Below are 16,470 nucleotides of genomic sequence, written 5' to 3'. Positions count from 1 at the left end.
GGTGTGTGGGGCACTCCCAGACCGCTCCCGCTCCCTCAGCCCGTGGTTCCCGGTGTGTGGGGCACTCCCAGACCGCTCCCGCTCCCTCAGCCCGTGGTTCCGGGCGTGTGGGGCGCTCCCCGGGCCGCTCCCGCTCCCTCAGCCCGTGGTTCCCGGTGTGTGGGGCACTCCCGGGCCTCTCCCGCTCCCTCAGCCCGTGGTTCCCTCACGCCGTGTCAGCGGCGCGCGCCCCCCCCATGGGCCCCGCCCCCGTGCGGCGGGCGCGCGCAGCCCGTGTCTCGCGGCGGGGCGCGGGCGCCGCTGGGGGGCGCTGGCGCGGCCCCCCGTTGCGGGGCGCGGGCGGCGCATGCGCGCAGCGGGCGCGGCGATGGCCCCGCAGTGACGGGCGGACTAACGGCGCCAGCGGAGCGGCCCGGCCCGGCCCGGCCCTGCCCCGGCCCGCCGCCCCGCCGGGGGATGCGGCCGCGCTAAGCCCGCGCACAGCCCCGCCGCCCCCGCCGCCCCGGGCAGCGCGGCCCCGCCGCCGCCGCCGCCCCGCGCCCGCCCGCGGTTCGTGCCTGCGGCCGCCGCCATGCCGGGCCGCCGCTGAGGGAGGCGCCGACAGCAGCAGGGCCCGCGGTGCGGGCATGGCCCGCCCGCAGCTGCAGTAGCGCGGCCGCCGCCGCCCGCGCCGAGGCGCCGCTCGCAGCGAGGCCCCGCGGGGGGCGGAGGAGGAGCCGGCGCGGCCCCTCCGCGCTGCCGCCGCCGCCGCGCGGCCCCGGGCGGCCCGGACCAAGGTGACACCCGGGCGGCCCCCGCCCCGGGGCCACCCGCGCCCGCCGCCCGCGCGGACCTTCTTCTCAGCGCGGAGCCGGCGGCGAGCGAGCGGCGGCGATGAACCCCGTGAATGCCACTGCTCTCTACGTGTCCGCGAGCCGCCTGGTGCTCAACTACGACCCGGGGGACCCCCAGTCCTTTTCCGAGATTAACAAGCTCCTGCCCTACTTCAGGCAGTCCCTCTCCTGCTGCGTGTGCGGTGAGGATCTTTCTTTTGTTCCTGCACAATGAGGCTGCCCGGGGCTCCCGCACGGCCCTGGGCCGGGCCGGGCCGGGGCTGTACCGGGGCTGTGCCGGCCTGGCCTCGCCCCGGCCCGGGGCAGCTCCAGGGAAAGTTTCGCGGCCCCGCCGGGGGGGCGGCTCGGGAAGGTGCAGTGGGAAGAGTGTCGGGATAATCCCGCCCCCGGCGCGGGGCAGGGCGGGCACGGGGCTGTGGGAGCTCCCCAAAACACGGCGCTGTGCTGCGGGCACCGCTCCGGGGTGCGGGAGCCAGCGGCTGTCGGAACACCCCGCTGGAGTGGCTGTTGGAATACCCTGCCATGGTGGAGTTAATCGCTTTAAAAAAGCCACGACTAAGAGCCAGCGTGGTAAAAGATACTCCAAACAATCCCCAGACCGTGGAGGTAGGGAAAGAGGAACTGCTAACTTTCCTTCCCTCCCCCTTGAAATGTAAACAAAAAGTAATTCCGATTGAAAGCCAGGAATTTGGGGCGGGCATAAACAATAATCGATTTTTTTTAATGTGCCTATATGCCCTGTGACAATAACCACCATAAAAAGCAAACGGGCCGAAGGTCTGCTGGGCCTTCCCCACTCCCATACCCCTCCCCCCAAAAAAGAGCGTTCTGTGGGCAAAGGCAGCGTCCGGAATTTCGGTGTTCCAGGCTGGGGAGCGCTGGGAAGGAACCGCGTCCTGCTGTGTCTGTGGAGTGGGGGCACGTGGCCCTTCGGGAGGAAGCTCTGGGATAAGCTGTCAGCCCTTCTTGAACTTCCCTTTGCAGCTTCGGTCGGTGTCGGGAGAGGGCTCGGAGCTCTTGGACCTCTCGGTTGATTAATTTGTTAATTCTCCTTCTTTCCCTGCGGTAGTTTTGAGCCCCGGCTCTGTGCGTTCGTGTTTTCCTGCCCGTGTTTGTCGTTGCTGCTGTGTGTGCTCACACTCGGCTTTAATTGAATCACTGGGGTCTATAAAGTGAAATATTGTATTTATTTTCAGGAGGAGGGTTTCAGCTGTCGAGGCTGCTAAGCCAGTGTTGGATGCTTCCTATCCCTCCTCTCCTCCAGCTATTGGCTCCTCCCATTTAAAGTCTTAGAAAATAGGGATCTGTTTGTAGTGGGAAGGAGGGAGCCTGTTCCCAGGATCTCTGCAGCGTCACTTCCTGGAGTAATTTGAGGTGTTTTTTCCTCCTGGAACCCTGATGTCAGTATTGATGCACCTCTGCTCTTTATTTCTTATTACCTTAGGCTGGTTAATTCAGCCCTAACTGTGCTTTTTCCCCGTAAGTCCTTCCTGCTTTGGGTCAATCACCAGAGTGCTTTTGCCTAAAAATATGCAAATATTGTTCTGATTTGTTTTTAATAAACTTTTTACATAGGGACTGTGTGTTTCTAACTGCTGTGCTATCTGGCCTCTCCACTTGAAGCCTGGTCTTCTGAAATGTGTTCTTTGTTCTGCTTGCCTTGACTTCTTCCCTTCTTGGCCCTTTGCAATCCTGTTTCTACACTCTGTGCTATTGAAATCGTCTATCTTTAATTTGTCTCTGCCCAAATTTCTGAATATTTTTTCCCCTCTTCAGCTTTTTTTCTTGCTTGGCTTTTCTCTCACTCTGAGTCTGGTAGAGCAAACCACGCTTTTTAGTTTGTTTTCTTCTCTTGCCTTGTGCCTCCATGGATGTTCCTACTTACAGATTATCCTTCATGGTCCCCCTTTCTCTCTTCATCCTTTATTTTAATTGAATGTCAAGGTTATTCCTTTGGTTTATGTTTTCCCTGCTGTGTCCAGCTTTCAGATAACTGGAGCTGCTGTTTATTTCAGTATTTAGCCTGAGTGATTACCCAGCCTTATCTCTGCCTCTGGGCTCCTGTTTGTGGGTGGCACGTCCAGAGGCCTCAGGAAATTCCAGGCTCTTTGTGAAGCTCTGCAGTAAAAGAGTTTGTGTCCTGCAGTTCCTCAGGTGTCTCTCTGGACCCTGCAGGCAGCACTGCCCACTCAGGGGTTCCCCAGCACCCACAAACCTGCAGATCACACTGGTAAAGCCAAATCCACCTTCTTTTTCTTGTTTGCTTGTTGTGTTCCTTTCCTCCCACTTCTGTTGGTGCCTCCTTCACTCTTGATCCCTCTGACCTCGCTGGGGTATTTTTAAAATGCTCTTTTTCTGTTCTGTACTTCAGTGCTAAGGGCTTCTGCATGTTTAAAGTCACTGAAACTATCCAACTGTCAGAACCTTTTTAATGTGGGTGTTTTAAAAGTACTGAAGTAAAGATTGCATTGGGAGATCACAGCAGTGGGTGCAATGACCACCCAAAACTTTACAGTGTGGGGTTGGTTTTGTTTGTTTGTGGTTTTGGTATTTTTAAAATTTAAATTCATAAAAGGTTGTCAGATGCCCAACTCCTTTCTACCCTGTTTGTGTGTTTGGGCCATGAGATCCAAGGCCTGGCTCTGGGTTCCTGTGCACAGGACTCTGGGTGTCTTCTGGGGGCACTTCCCATGCACAGACCTCAGCAGATGCTGTCTGGACTGTAAAGGTGTAAAAACTGTGCTTTGTTGGAGAAATGGTGCCTGAATTATCAGTGGTAGTTCAAGTCTCAAGTGTCAGACTTGCAGGAATTCCCTTGGGAAGTTACTCCCCAGGTGAGTGCTCCTTGTGCCATTCCCTCAGTGTGTGATCTCTGGGCATCCTGTAGTGCTTTGTTAGGCTGTAGGTCTGAATTCCACGCTCAGGGTTGTCCCTTTAATTTTAGGGAACAGTTTTTAGGGGAAATGAGTGCCAGCTCTACAAACCTGACATTCCTGGGCTTCCCCTGTGTTCCCAGAGTATTTCCTTGTGGTCCCACAGTGCTGTACCCAGCTCACAGAGGAGGGCTGGCAGAAGCTTTTGGGCCCCCGTTAATGATAAGACTCTAACTGCAGCTCTGGTTTCAGACTGGGATTGGCACACACAGAGTTGAGCAGGACAAAGCCCAAATGCAAACACAGGGTGTCACTGAGGCTGTTGGGGGGGTTCAGGGCTCCTCCTGCCTCGTGGGGGATGAAGGTTCACTTCAGCTCTGGCCGTGTGTGTATTTCTAGGACTTAAGTGTGATCATGTGACAGTTTCCTGGACAGTGCTGGCGGTGATACATCATCCTTTTACAGGGATGTATAAGACAGTATTTCCTAGAGCTTTTACAACTTAAAAATAACTGCTCCCGAGTGTGCATTAGGCAGAGAGGCTGTGCCTTGTGTGTTTGGAAGATGTGAAATACAAGTTCCAGTCTCTGGAATAAAGGGATTATTATTAAGTTGCATATTAACACCATGTTTAATTTTAAAATAGTTTAGTAGAATTTATGCAGCAAACTTGTATGTTTTAAAAGTCCTGCCTGTTGGGATAAAATTCTCCTAACAGTGCCTTTCTCAGGTTCAAACCCCAGGTAGGTCACTGCAGGTCAGTCAGAGGTTCAGCTGCTTTTCAGCAATAACAGCCCTCTCCAAAACTCTCTTGAAATGTTTGTAGGAGACACAATTGCCAGTCAGATCAGCTGAGCGTTCTCTCCACGGGAAACCTCACCCTGGAACCCCTGGCAGATATTTCAAAGGGGTGTGAAAGATTGTTAGTGCTGATTCAGAGTGGGAAAGTGCCAGGAAGGTGGCAGGGCTGTGGGACAGCACTTTATGCCTGGCCAGGAACCAGGCTGCGAAATACAGGATGGGAACACAGTTCTTGTCTTACACATCCTGTAATCCAAGGAAGGGGATGTGAGACAACACGTGGCTCTAGGGAGATTAGGGGTGGGGAGGAACAAAGAAAGCCCATGAGAGCCCTGCCTGGTGCCTCCTGCAGCCCCCCCCCGAGTGTTCTGAGGCAGCTCTTGGTGGTTCTGGTCAGGGGGTTGGAGGCTCAGGGGTGCAGGAGCATCGTGGAAGCAACTCCCAAGCGTGGGAATGCCATGGATTGCCAAAAAATCAAATAAAAACTGCTGACTGCTTGTTTTCCTGTGTAAAGATTAGTGTAGGGATATTTCCCTCCTGCTCTTGTGTAAATGTAACAGGCTATTTTTGAGATACTGCCAATATAGGTTGAATGGAGTGTATAATATAATTACATGTTATAATCAATTCTACTTATCAGTGGAATTATGGGGCCCATTCTGCTGGCTGGGTTTGACATTCCCCCATGTAGTTGTGTAAAATTCTCAATATTTGTGCCCTTTTGTCCATGTGAAGGCTCCTCCTCTTCTTCCTCCCCCCTCTCTGAGGTGCTGTGTCCCTCACACCCCTCCCTGCTCCGGGTGTCCTCAGGGGTGTCCCAGTGCTTTGGGCTGCACTTGGTCACCAGGAAATGATGGGAATTAGGCCTGTACAGTTTGATTAATCTTTGATGTTAACATTCCTGCAAGTTTCTGGGGGAAGCAGCACCACAAGCAAGGGGAATGCCAGGGAATTTTGGCTCTGGAGTGAGCAGTTTCCCTGTCAGTGATGGAGGAGGAGAGACAGGGATGCAGGGAGGCAGCCTGGGGCAGGCAGCACTTACCTGCTGTCCCTCAGAGAAGGGGACAGGGTTGAGTGGCACCTAAACAGACTGAAACTTTCTAGAAAATTTAATTTCCTGGCACAGAGATGGAAGGAGGGAGAAGAAACAAATTCCCACTGTAATAAAACTTAATTATATGCGTGGTACTGGATTTTCTGTTTGGGAAATGAGCATGGCTGAGCTAAACCCAGATATCAAAGTCTTAAAGTGAAAAAGTGTATTTAAGTTTCGTGATGGAAGAGTTTAGCCTAGAACTCTCCTTCCTTGTCTGTTCTCCCTGGATTAAGGAGAGTGAAGGCTGATTCATGATTGGAGTTGCCTTTTACGTTTGAGAAGTGATCTGGCTCTGGGCTTTTTTTTAGGTATTTTTTCATTGACATTTTCTTTTTTTTCAATGATGAAAATACTGTCCAGGTATCGCCTTATGGTGGTTTTTAAAAGTATGTTATTTTCCCCTTAAAAGTTACATGAGTAGTTGCCAAAATACTTTGGAATTTGTGAAGAATGTGCAGAATAACCAGAATCTCTGAAACAGCCACTGGGGAGCGTGGACTGGGGGCTTGGGTACCTCTCAAATACCTCCTGCTGCGGGTGTTCCTTTTCTTCTCCTTTTGGAGAACCAGTTGTCTGTCAGATGTCCACTCACATCTCTGAGGGCACCAATTTTTAGCCAAGAACACGCGGGATGATTTCTCTTCCTCTCAAAATCTGCCCGCTCCGATTCCCTGCGTCCCTTTCCTGTTTTTAAATCCCGGGTGTGACTCTGGGGGGCAGTGCCTTGTCACTGCAGAAGTGTTGATAACGTCAGCTCCTCCCCGTTGAACTGGGAGTGGTTTCCAAACTCCAGATGCTGCTCTGTCTCAGAAGGAAAGGAGGAGTAGGAAGAGAAGTGGCTCTGGTTTCCCCCGTGGCTGGCTGGCAGTGGTTTCCAGGGGAGGTTCAGTGTTTGCTCTGATGGGATTGGAGATGAGTGTTCCTGTCGAGGCTCTGGAGGGAATGGATGGGCTCTGCTGGTCCCTGAGGACAGTGATTAAACCATTGCCTTCCAGAGTGGGTCAAGAGGAGTTAATGTGTGGCCAAGAGGCACACATTATGGGATGGCCGAGTTGTCCCAGTCTGTGGGCACAGGGCACTCAAACACACCTTCCTCTGGGTTTGTTTTCTTTGCCATCTCACCATTTGCAGATTAGGTTGTCTAAATAGGGACTGAGCATTCCTGGATGTTCCCCTGGAGTTGGTTGTGAGGCCAGAAAACGTTCTGTGAGTGCAGTAGCTGAGTGGAGAGCTGGTGCCCAGCACAGCCTTCCTCGAGGCTTGTTGGACAGCACAGGTTTCCCTGCTCCTCCCAGGAATGACTCCCAGGTCCTTCAGTAATTTGTTATTCTGTGTGTGCTCAGGGCTGGCTCCTACTCAGGGGCCTCGGGGAGCACAGTTTACTCCAGGAGTGCCCGGCTAACCTTGTGCAAGCGCTTCTGTTTGGGGGGGGAAAATGGTTTTCATTCCTCTTTGGTTTGCTCGGGGAATGTGATCGACTCAATCCATAACTTTCAAAGCAGCTTTTAACTCTCTGGAGCATTTCTGCTACATGCAAACACATTAATCTTACACCTAGAGGAGAGATGTTAACTTTGCTATTTGAAACCTCTGAAAATATAACAACCTTGACTTTTAAAAAACACCATTATGTGAAAATTTTACTCTGGATGGTGAAAATGATGAATTTTTTCTTCCAGTCAGGGATTTTGTAAACACAAAGACTTTCAAACAGAAATAAAACTTTGACATAGGATTTAGTGAATATGTTCTGTTGTTTCTTATGAAGGGTGTGGACCCTGAGAAGAAGGCAGTCCCTTCTACACTTCAAGTGCAATTTGTTGTCATATTTTTTTTTCCTTGAAGTTCAGCTAAAGAGATTGACTGTAATTCTCCAAATATGCAGAAAAATAGTCTGTCTTCTGATCATGGTTAATTTGGGTTCCCATGGTGTTCAGGCAAAAATAGTGCCCTTTTTATTTCTCCAAAGAGTTACACAATCATTAATTCATTAGTCACGACCATCCCTATATGAGGCTAATACTTTCTGTAGGTCATTTTTCCTAGTTGTTTGTTGATGCAGGATGCTCAGGAATATCCAGCAGCCAGCAGAATGTTTTCTCTAATGAAATTTTGAAATAAGTATTTTTAGTTGGTTGGGGGGGGTTGTTAATGCTATTTTGTGTCCCACATTTCCATTTCACCCCACGGAAATCTGTCAGTGGTTGTGACTGTCATTGGTTGGATTCAGGGGCACTGTTGTGGGAGTTGTGGTGATCTGAGGGCAAGGTGGTGTCTTCAGTGGTGTCCCTGAGTTCCCAGGTGAACTCTCCCTGTTCCTCAAAAAGGACCGTGTGCTGGGAGGCTTGGGGGGGGTTTTTATTTTTTATTTTTTGTTTTTGGCTGAATGAAACTATTTCTGTCTACAAACCCTTGTCTCAACCCCCCTGAAAGGATAATATTTCCAGTGTTGTCATTGTGAACTCCCCTTGCTTCCACCCATGTTTCAGACGTGGGTTCAGAGCTTTGCACTGGGAATACTGGGAATACTGGGAATACTGGGAATGTGTGTATTTGTGTCCATCAGCCAAGAGTGTGGTCACTGCAAACGCTGGGGTGTTTTGGGAACGCTGCAGTGGGTGGGATCCCTGATCCTGGGTGACAGGGCACCTCTGCCAGGGGATCCAGGCAGGTCCTGTGTGCTGGGAGGGGCTGCCAAACATTGTCCTGCCTGGAGCAGTGGGGCAGGGCAGGGTTGGCCAGACCTGGGGCTGGGCACTGAGTCCTGGGGCAGTGTTGGGGAAGTCCATCAGCCCCACCAGCTACAGCCCACGGGGGAGGGCTGGGGGGCTGTGGCTGGAGACCTTTCCCTGCTGTGCCATCCCTGGCACTTAACCCTTGCTCTGCCCTCTGTGTGTGTAGTTCCCTTCTCCTTTAGTAAGGATGCAGATCCCCCCGGATCAGCCAGATCTCCCACGTTTATTTTCTCCCCTCTGCAGATGGCTGACAGACCTTTTCACTGCTCATCATATGCCTGCCTGTCTGTCGGCAGGAGCTCTGCAAACAGTGCCCAGGAGATGCTGTGCTTTGGGAGGGGGTTTCCTTTTGCATGCTTTGCTTTGAAGCCTCTTGGAGCTGCTTGTTCTTCAGTGGGCTCCAGCTGATCATTCCTGAGGTGGAAAGGTGCTGTGTGGGACGGGAGGGTGGAAGGGAGAGCAGAGCTTTTCTTTCCAGGAGCAGCTGCAGGTGGATGGATGGCTGGACACAAAACTCTGTGGAGTGAACCAGCTTCTGTCCTTTGGCTGAGCTCTGGAGCCTCAGTGAGGCAATTTGTTGGAGCTCACTGGCTCTTGGTAATTATTTTAGTAGAAACAATCAGATCCCGTTTCATCCAGAAATGAAAAGGCTGGAAGTGTAGCAGTCCAGCTTCTGGATGTGACTTTGGGGTCCTTGCCATGTATGCTGCTCCAGAGGGATGGAGCTCCCTGTTCCTCAGCATTTCTAGCCCTGCAGTCTTGGTTTAACAGTGAAATCAGGGTCACTGTAGTTGTGATGTTTGATGTGCACAGATTGACTGGGGCAGGTGAGCTCCTCTTTTCCATGGGTGTCATCCTACCACAGTGGAGTGAGAGGAGCTCCCAGTGCTGCCTGTGCCCTGCAGAGCCCGGGGGTCCTGGTATCCCCAGTGCAGCTGAGGATTAAAGACCTCTGCCTGACCAATGCTAGAGACCAACCCCAGCCACACAGTCATTTCTATTCGTAACAAAAATCGATATACTTTTTTCTATTTCACTTCATGAAATTAAGATTTAATAATATGATTCTTAAGATTTGAAGTTGGTAAAAAAGGCAGGATAATTATGTTTCAGTAGCATTTCCAAGGACCCTAAATGAGTTATTTCTGTTCAGCCCCTTTTCTGCTCCCAGGTGAGAATGGCAGGAGGTGACTGTTCCAAGCCTTTCTTCCCAGTGAACTTCATCCATTTGCTGTGATTCCCAATCCCTCTTCTCCCTTCGGTCCCAGAGATACAATTTGCAGGTGCTTCCCCTGTCCCTGCAGCTGTGAAGTGATGCTCATTAAGGAACACAATAGGAAGTATTGCTTGTGCTTTAAGTGACCTCCCTGCCGGTGCAGCCTGTCCAGGACTCAGGTATTAGAAGTCTTCCCCCTGTGCATGCTGCTCATGGAATGTAAGTGCTCATGTTAAGCCAAGCTTTCTGGAAGTTGGGTAGTTAAGAGCTGGTGTGGAGGGGAAGTCTCTTATTGGAGGCTTTGTAAGAACGTGATTCTGCTTTGGGTGTATCAATACAGCCCTTGCAGAAGAGGGAACAGACAGGGCAAGGTTTAGGAACACCAGTGCAGTGGAGGCCTGAAGGGTAACCGTGGAGGATCTCCCAGGGGCGAGTGGCTGCTTGGGAGAACGACAAATTCAATTTACCTTAGAGAAATGTTAAATTCTTACTGTGAAAAACTGTCACATTCTCAGGGCCCACCGTTTTTACTTCTTACAGATCTATATAAATTATTCAGTTTATAGAGAGAGGTGGCACTGATGGGCACCAGGCAAAGGTGTAGTCTTGGCCTTGCAGTGGAGACCTGCAGGTTCAGGGGGCAGCTCAGGGCTGTGGGACTGTGCTGCTCGCTGGGCACCACTCCTGGGCATCACAGGCATGAAACTTCATTGGATGGCAGTTGGCATCTCATGGTTGGCTTTCCTTTTTTTAACTTACCAATACTAAAGCTGTGCCACAGAATCCAGAGGCGAGAGAAACTTTGGAGAATGAATATTCAGTGAGCTCCGAGCTCCAACTGAAACTCTTCCCCGAGCCCAGGCATTCCCAATGTCTCTCCCGTGTAGGTTGCCTGGCATTTACTGAGAGGAGCACTCGCTCTGTTCTCCCCTCAGTGAGAGCAGGGGGAGTGTTTTTTTCTTGTCGGTCCGTCTGGTTTTCCCTCAGAGCTTCTGGAAATTTAAATTTTGCTGTACCCTCTTTTAGCATTCCTACTCACTCAGGAGTTCCAGCCAAATGTATTTTGGGAGGAATAAAACGCACAGTTGGCGATGCCTTTTTAAAAATCTAATTAGGAGTTAAAATGGTATCTGGTTTATTTGGCCCCGTCTCCGCTGTGTTTTAGTTCTGTAAAGCATCAGAACTCAGCCTTAGCATCGGGGGGAGCAAAGGGGGGCCGAAGGTGGGTGAGGAGCACACCCAGCTGCTTTGTCATTAATTAATTATGGTCTTAAGCTGTGCCAGGGGAGGTTTAGGTTGGATATTAGGGAGAATTTCTTTCCAGAGAGGGTAATCAGCCCTTGGAATGGGCTGCCCAGGGAAGTGGTGGATTCTCTGTCCCTGGAGGTGTTTATGGTGAGACTGGATGTGGCATCAGTGCCATGGGCTGGGAACCACAGTGGGGTTGGATCAAGGGTTGGACTTGATGATCTCGGAGGTCCCTTCCAACCCAGCTGATTCTGTGATTCTGTGATTCTAATTGGGTATTAATTGGCTGTTAGTGCTGGTGGCTTTTGGCCATGGAAGCTCTGTCTCTGAAGTGTCAGAGCATTAAAGGAAGAAGTGTTTGGGGTGTTTGCCTCCTGCTTGTCCTGCTGGAGAGGCTCCAGCTCCAGTGTTGGTGAGCTCCTACTGAGGGACACGACTTGTGCTGTGGTTTCAGGTGTTGGCTTTGTCCTCCCCGTGGGACTTAGGGACTCCCAAAATCAAATCCCTCTGAGGACCATGGTGGCCCCCTCTGCCTCTGTTTGTATTGTGTCATTTCAAGGGAACTGATAACAAAAATGGGAATTCCCACTGTGGGTTGGACCCTGTGACTCCAAGTTCCACCTGTTGGCTTTAAATCTCCACGGCTTGACTCGAGGAGTGTTTTCTGTCTTCTCATGGTGGGTCTGCTCACACTGTCCTGGCAGGTCTCATTGGTGACACTGTCTGTGCCACCTCCCAGCTTTCTAAACAGTTGTATTTTGCTCAGCTTATGAAAAATATACTATCTAAGGGCAACTTCAGCACTGACTCTTGTGATTTGTGGCTCAAAAACGAGTTACATCAAGCCACACTTCCCCGAAAGACAGCTCAGGTGGGGGCTGGAGCGGCCCTTTCCCAAAATGGGATCAGGGAATGCAGGGAAAAGGTATCAGGCAAGTGAGCATTGAGAGAAAATATCTTTGTATCTGTTATGTTTGTTTTGTTCTCTCAGTCAGTTTGATATATGCATTTTGCTTCCTCTTCCCAAACGGTTTAATTTTACTCGTTTGCCTTAGCAGCATGTTTTCACTTTGGAAAATCTGGGTGGGAATTCCCTGATGGCTGTAACTCATCCAACAGAGGCTCCTTCTGGGAGAAGGGGCTGATCAAAGCTGAGAATGTTCTGCTTGGAGAGGAGGGGAGCCCTGGTGCTGGGATGGCAGAGATACTCTGCAATTTAATTTGGGAGATGGAATATCTTCCTGGCCTGGAGCTGGCTGGAAATAGCAAAGCAGTCTTGTCACTGGCTGGATATAGGAACTCCTTAGGTTGTTTCTGTACAGAATTTTAGTTCTTTCCCATTTTATCCTTAGGTGATATTTAGGTTGTTTTTAAGGAAAACCAAAACCACTCTTTCAGGCTTTTACAGTTTTGGGGATCTGTAGACAAAACCTTCCAGACTGTCAGTGCTGGGGGTCTGAGACTTTCTGTGCTGTCAGGTGTGTGTGGATTCCTTTAGCAACTGATTTTTAGTAGTTTTTTATTCTTAACAGTAAGATTTCAGAGAAAATCCTTTCATTCTGATGGCTTCACTAAACACCAAATGAAAAGTAACACAGAGTCTGCTGTGTTTCCTTCCCCTTCGGGGTGGATGTTCCATCGATTTTACATCCTGTGTAGAGTTTCCCTCTGCTCTATTGCCATTTGTTTTTCCTAATTCCATTAAAATCTCTACATTAACTTGTCACAGGAGTTTATAGTTGCACTTCTGGTAAAGTCCTAGAAATCTTGGGTGTTCCATAAGTTTCTGTGGACAGAACTGAAGGGGACAAGGGGCTTGGTAGTGTTGGAGCTGAGAGTGTTTGTAAAGGCTGCAGCACACAACCCGTGATGGTGGGATGGGTTTCTTATTTAAAGTTTTAAAAGCAGATGGGCAGCTGTGAGGTTTATCCAGGCTGTCACTGGGATGGGACGTTTTCTGGTGACCAGTTGAACTTTCTGAGGCAATTTTTTTTGACAGTACAAAAAATTAATCCCCTACTGTCCAGGGAACCTGCCTTGAGTCCATTGTAATCTTCCTCTTTCTTCTTCCCTTAGGAAATTTGCTACAAGACCCTATTGCTCCCACCAACTCCACATGCCAGCACTATGTCTGCAAAACCTGTAAAGGCAAGAAGATGATGATGAAACCGTCGTGTAGCTGGTGCAAGGACTATGAGCAGTTTGAGGAGAACAAGCAGCTGAGCATCCTGGTGAACTGCTACAAGAAGCTGTGCGAGTACATCACCCAGACGCCCCTGGCCCGGGACATCATCCAGGCCGTGGACTGCTCGGCAGACCTGCTGGCCCTGCTCAAGGATGGGTCCCCCCTGCACGAGGACGCCGAGAAACCTTCCGACGCGGCCCTGGCTCTGTGCCTGACGCATTCCCCGGTCCCTTCCACCTCGGAGCTGCCCAGCGACGCCCCGGCGGGGTTCCCCTCGGTGCCCGAGGCCCCGCACAACGCGGACGGCCGGGGCTCGGCCATCAACGGGCTGCCCAGCTGCAACGGGCTGCCGGGGGAGAAGCTGGGGGTGAGCCTGCCATCCCCGGAGCACGCCAGCGCCATCGACGTCTGCGGCGCCGGGGACTACATCAAGACGGAGGAGCTGCCGGGCGGCCTGCAGCCCGTGTGCGACCCCGTGTCGGGCAGCGACCTGTGCCCCGCGGGCATCGACATCTGCGGCTTCAGCGAGGACATGAAGCCGGGCGGGTCGCTGCTGCTCAGCGTGGAGGAGGTGCTGCGCAGCCTGGAGACCGTGTCCGGCACCGAGGTCTGCGACTCGGGCCTGCAGCCCGGCCTGGAGGCGAACATGGCCAACGGCCCCTTCCTGCAGCTCTCCCCCCCTCCCCTCAGCCATAACATTTTCATGTCCACGGAGGCTTCTCCTCACGGCATCTCCTGCACGGCGGCCACGCCCAAGGTGGTGAAGTTGAACAGGAAGCGGTCCCGCTCCGAAAGCGACAGCGAGAAGGTCCAACCTCTGCCCATCTCCAGCATCATCTGCGGCCCAACCCTGGGAGCGTCGGCTCCCGTGACGGTGAAACAGGAGAACAAAATGTCTCTGCAGCCCATTGCGACTGTACCCAACGGAGGCACCACCCCCAAAATCAGTAAAACTGTGCTCCTGTCTAACAAAAGCATGAAAAAGAACCTAGAACATGCCCCTAAGAAATCCCACCCGAAAGCCAAACCGGGGGTGCTGAAAACGAAAGACAAGGCAAAGGAGAAAGTTCCCAGCAGTAACGTTATGCCAGGAAGCCCAACAAAAACTGTGTATAAAAAGCCACAAGAAAAGAAAGGGTGTAAATGTGGTCGTGCCACCCAAAATCCAAGTGTTCTTACCTGCCGTGGCCAACGCTGCCCTTGCTACTCGAACCGCAAAGCCTGCCTTGACTGCATATGCCGTGGCTGCCAAAACTCCTACATGGCCAACGGGGAGAAGAAGCTGGAGGCGTTTGCAGTGCCAGAAAAGGCCTTGGAGCAGACCCGGCTGACTTTGGGCATTAACGTGACGAGCATTGCGGTGCGCAATGCCAGCACGAGCACCAGTGTAATCAATGTGACAGGGTCACCAGTAACGACGTTTTTAGCTGCCAGTACACATGATGAGAAAAGTTTGGATGAAGCTATAGACATGAGATATGACTGCTGAGTCTGTCTTTCTTTTCCCTGCCCTCCGTAGGGGAACTGCTACAGGTTTAAGGCAGCTATGGTTCTGTTTAACTTGCTGGAGCTCCTGCGTTTAGATCACTTGTATCAAGTGTTTTTCATTGCTATGTTCTGTGTATTAGTGTCTGGGAAATAGTTGCAGATAATGGAGGAGTTACCCTAAAACTGTTTTTAGTTCTTACAGCACCTCATAGTTTGAGATCGATTGCTGATGTAAATGATTTTATCACAAGATCTTTGACAGGAATATATTGACCTCATTGTACTTGCTCGTGCTTTGTGCTCAGTCAAAGCTTCGGCTCCAGAGTAGAGCAGTGGCATCTGGTTAGTCCATCTCTGTGCTGTGCAAGACTGACTGTCATTGGGTTACAGTCACCGTGGCCAGGGAATGCCCCGGTACTCCTGTGGGAAACGCGGGAGGAGGACACAGTCTGGCAAGGGTAGGTACTGACTGCCTGTTGGAACTGGGTATCTGCTCTAGGGAACAGCTCACAATTACAGACAGGATTAGTAAATACAGTACAAAGCTGACAGGCCAGAAGGCAACTCAGGCTGCAGGCAGGGGCAGGAGGGTCGGGCAGATACCGGGTCAGACTGCTCGGATACACCGTCCTGGGAAGAACATCACCCCTGGCAGCTCCAGGGCCATGTCCCTGCTCAGTCACCCCTCTGTGCCAGCTCCCCTTGGGTGATGTCACTGCGGGCTTTGGCAGGGGGAGAACAGCACTTGGACCCAACCAAGGCTCCACTTTTGGTAGCACCATCCTCTCCCTTTCCTGCTCCCCCTGTTTTTTTCTTGAGTTCCTGCTGGTTTTACTGCTGTTGCTTCTAGAGAAGAGAAGGGGGGTTGTGGGTTACAGAGAGACCCCTTGGCTGATTTTTCCCCCTCAGTGCCAGGATGCAGAGATTCCACAGCACTGGGGGCACTTTGATCCACTTTGTACCATGACAGCTCCTCCCTCTGAGGGGAGTTCTCCACTGACAGGCACCTTCCAGCCAGGGCAGAGGATCGATGGTTGTCCAAGGTCAAACATTCTGGGTGTTTGCTACAAACACAATAAGCTATGTATAGCTCACTCCACCCCAAATCTATCTCATTTTCTGCTAAAATGCTAAAAGTAGCTTTTGAAGGTCAGTGCTTTTCAACCAACCTGGGCCAAAAGGCTCGAAAATGGAAACATAACACAAAGTTGTCAAGAGCTTATCTGGAAAAGTGTTACAGTGAAAGAATTCCTGTCAGGAACTCAGTTTTACACAAAAATGCTTGATTCCAGCACAATCCCTAAGCAGGGGGCCCAAGAGTTTAGCTGTGCAGTTACAGAAGTCAGACTGCTCTGGGAAGGCAAAAACCTCTCCTCTCTTGCAGTGATACAGCACAACCTGAGGGTGGGCTGACTAGAACACGAGCGTTTCTGTCTCATCTCAAAGGCAATTCCTGTTTCAAGGGCGTGTTCAGCAGCGTGGGGGTTGTTGAGTTCCTCCCCTGGTCCCACCTTCCCCTGCCCGCAGGCCCCGCGGGCGGTGCCGGGGGCTTTGACCTGGCACAAAGCACGTACAGTGGCGGTTCCTCACCGGAGACATGAGCAAACCCCTTTGGACACAAATGGCACCTCCTTTTGTTTTGTAGTGTACCATGGTGTCATTTTCTGTGAATGTGGTCAGAGCTTTTTGTTGGTTTTGGTTTGTTTCTCCCCCCGTCTTTTCTGTGGGGTGGGCAGGGTGGGGGGTTAAAGCCATAGGAAGAAAAATGTGATGTACGTGTCCAGTCTGTACTTTTTTGTTTTTGTTTTGCAAGAAGAGTTGAAAAATATTTTTGATAATGAGTAAATGGTGGAAAATGCTTCTTAGTATTCTTGTCTTTATTTGCCAACCCGAGTACCTAAGATCTGTGTTTTTTAGCCCTCCTGAGATTTAACGATGTCCTATTAAAATGTATTTAGTTAAACTTGTATGTGATTTTTGTGTTGACCCAGAAGG

General features: G+C 51.2%; 1 protein-coding gene across 2 annotated transcripts; it reads left to right on the top strand.

The window, feature by feature from the left end:
• Positions 1-715: 715 nt before the first annotated feature.
• MSL2 (MSL complex subunit 2) lies at positions 716-16,438 on the top strand. 2 transcript variants are annotated; one of them, XM_051782438.1, is made up of 2 exons: positions 716-1,015; positions 12,879-16,438. In XM_051782438.1, exons 1-2 carry the CDS (start codon positions 874-876, stop codon positions 14,474-14,476), a joined length of 1,740 nt encoding a protein of 579 aa, XP_051638398.1. In that variant the 5' UTR covers positions 716-873; the 3' UTR covers positions 14,477-16,438. The 2 variants fall into 2 exon arrangements, with proteins under 2 accessions (XP_051638398.1, XP_051638399.1); XM_051782439.1 differs by lacking the exon at positions 716-1,015 and adding an exon at positions 1,261-1,439.
• Positions 16,439-16,470: the final 32 nt, after the last annotated feature.

The sequence above is a fragment of the Manacus candei genome, unplaced genomic scaffold, assembly GCF_025592945.1.
Source record: "Manacus candei isolate 608988 ecotype Guabito, Panama unplaced genomic scaffold, ASM2559294v1 h1tg000015l, whole genome shotgun sequence".
Taxonomy (NCBI): domain Eukaryota; kingdom Metazoa; phylum Chordata; class Aves; order Passeriformes; family Pipridae; genus Manacus; species Manacus candei.
The sequence above is the reverse complement of the archived record's forward strand: the minus strand, read 5'-3'. Positions and strand labels throughout refer to the sequence as shown.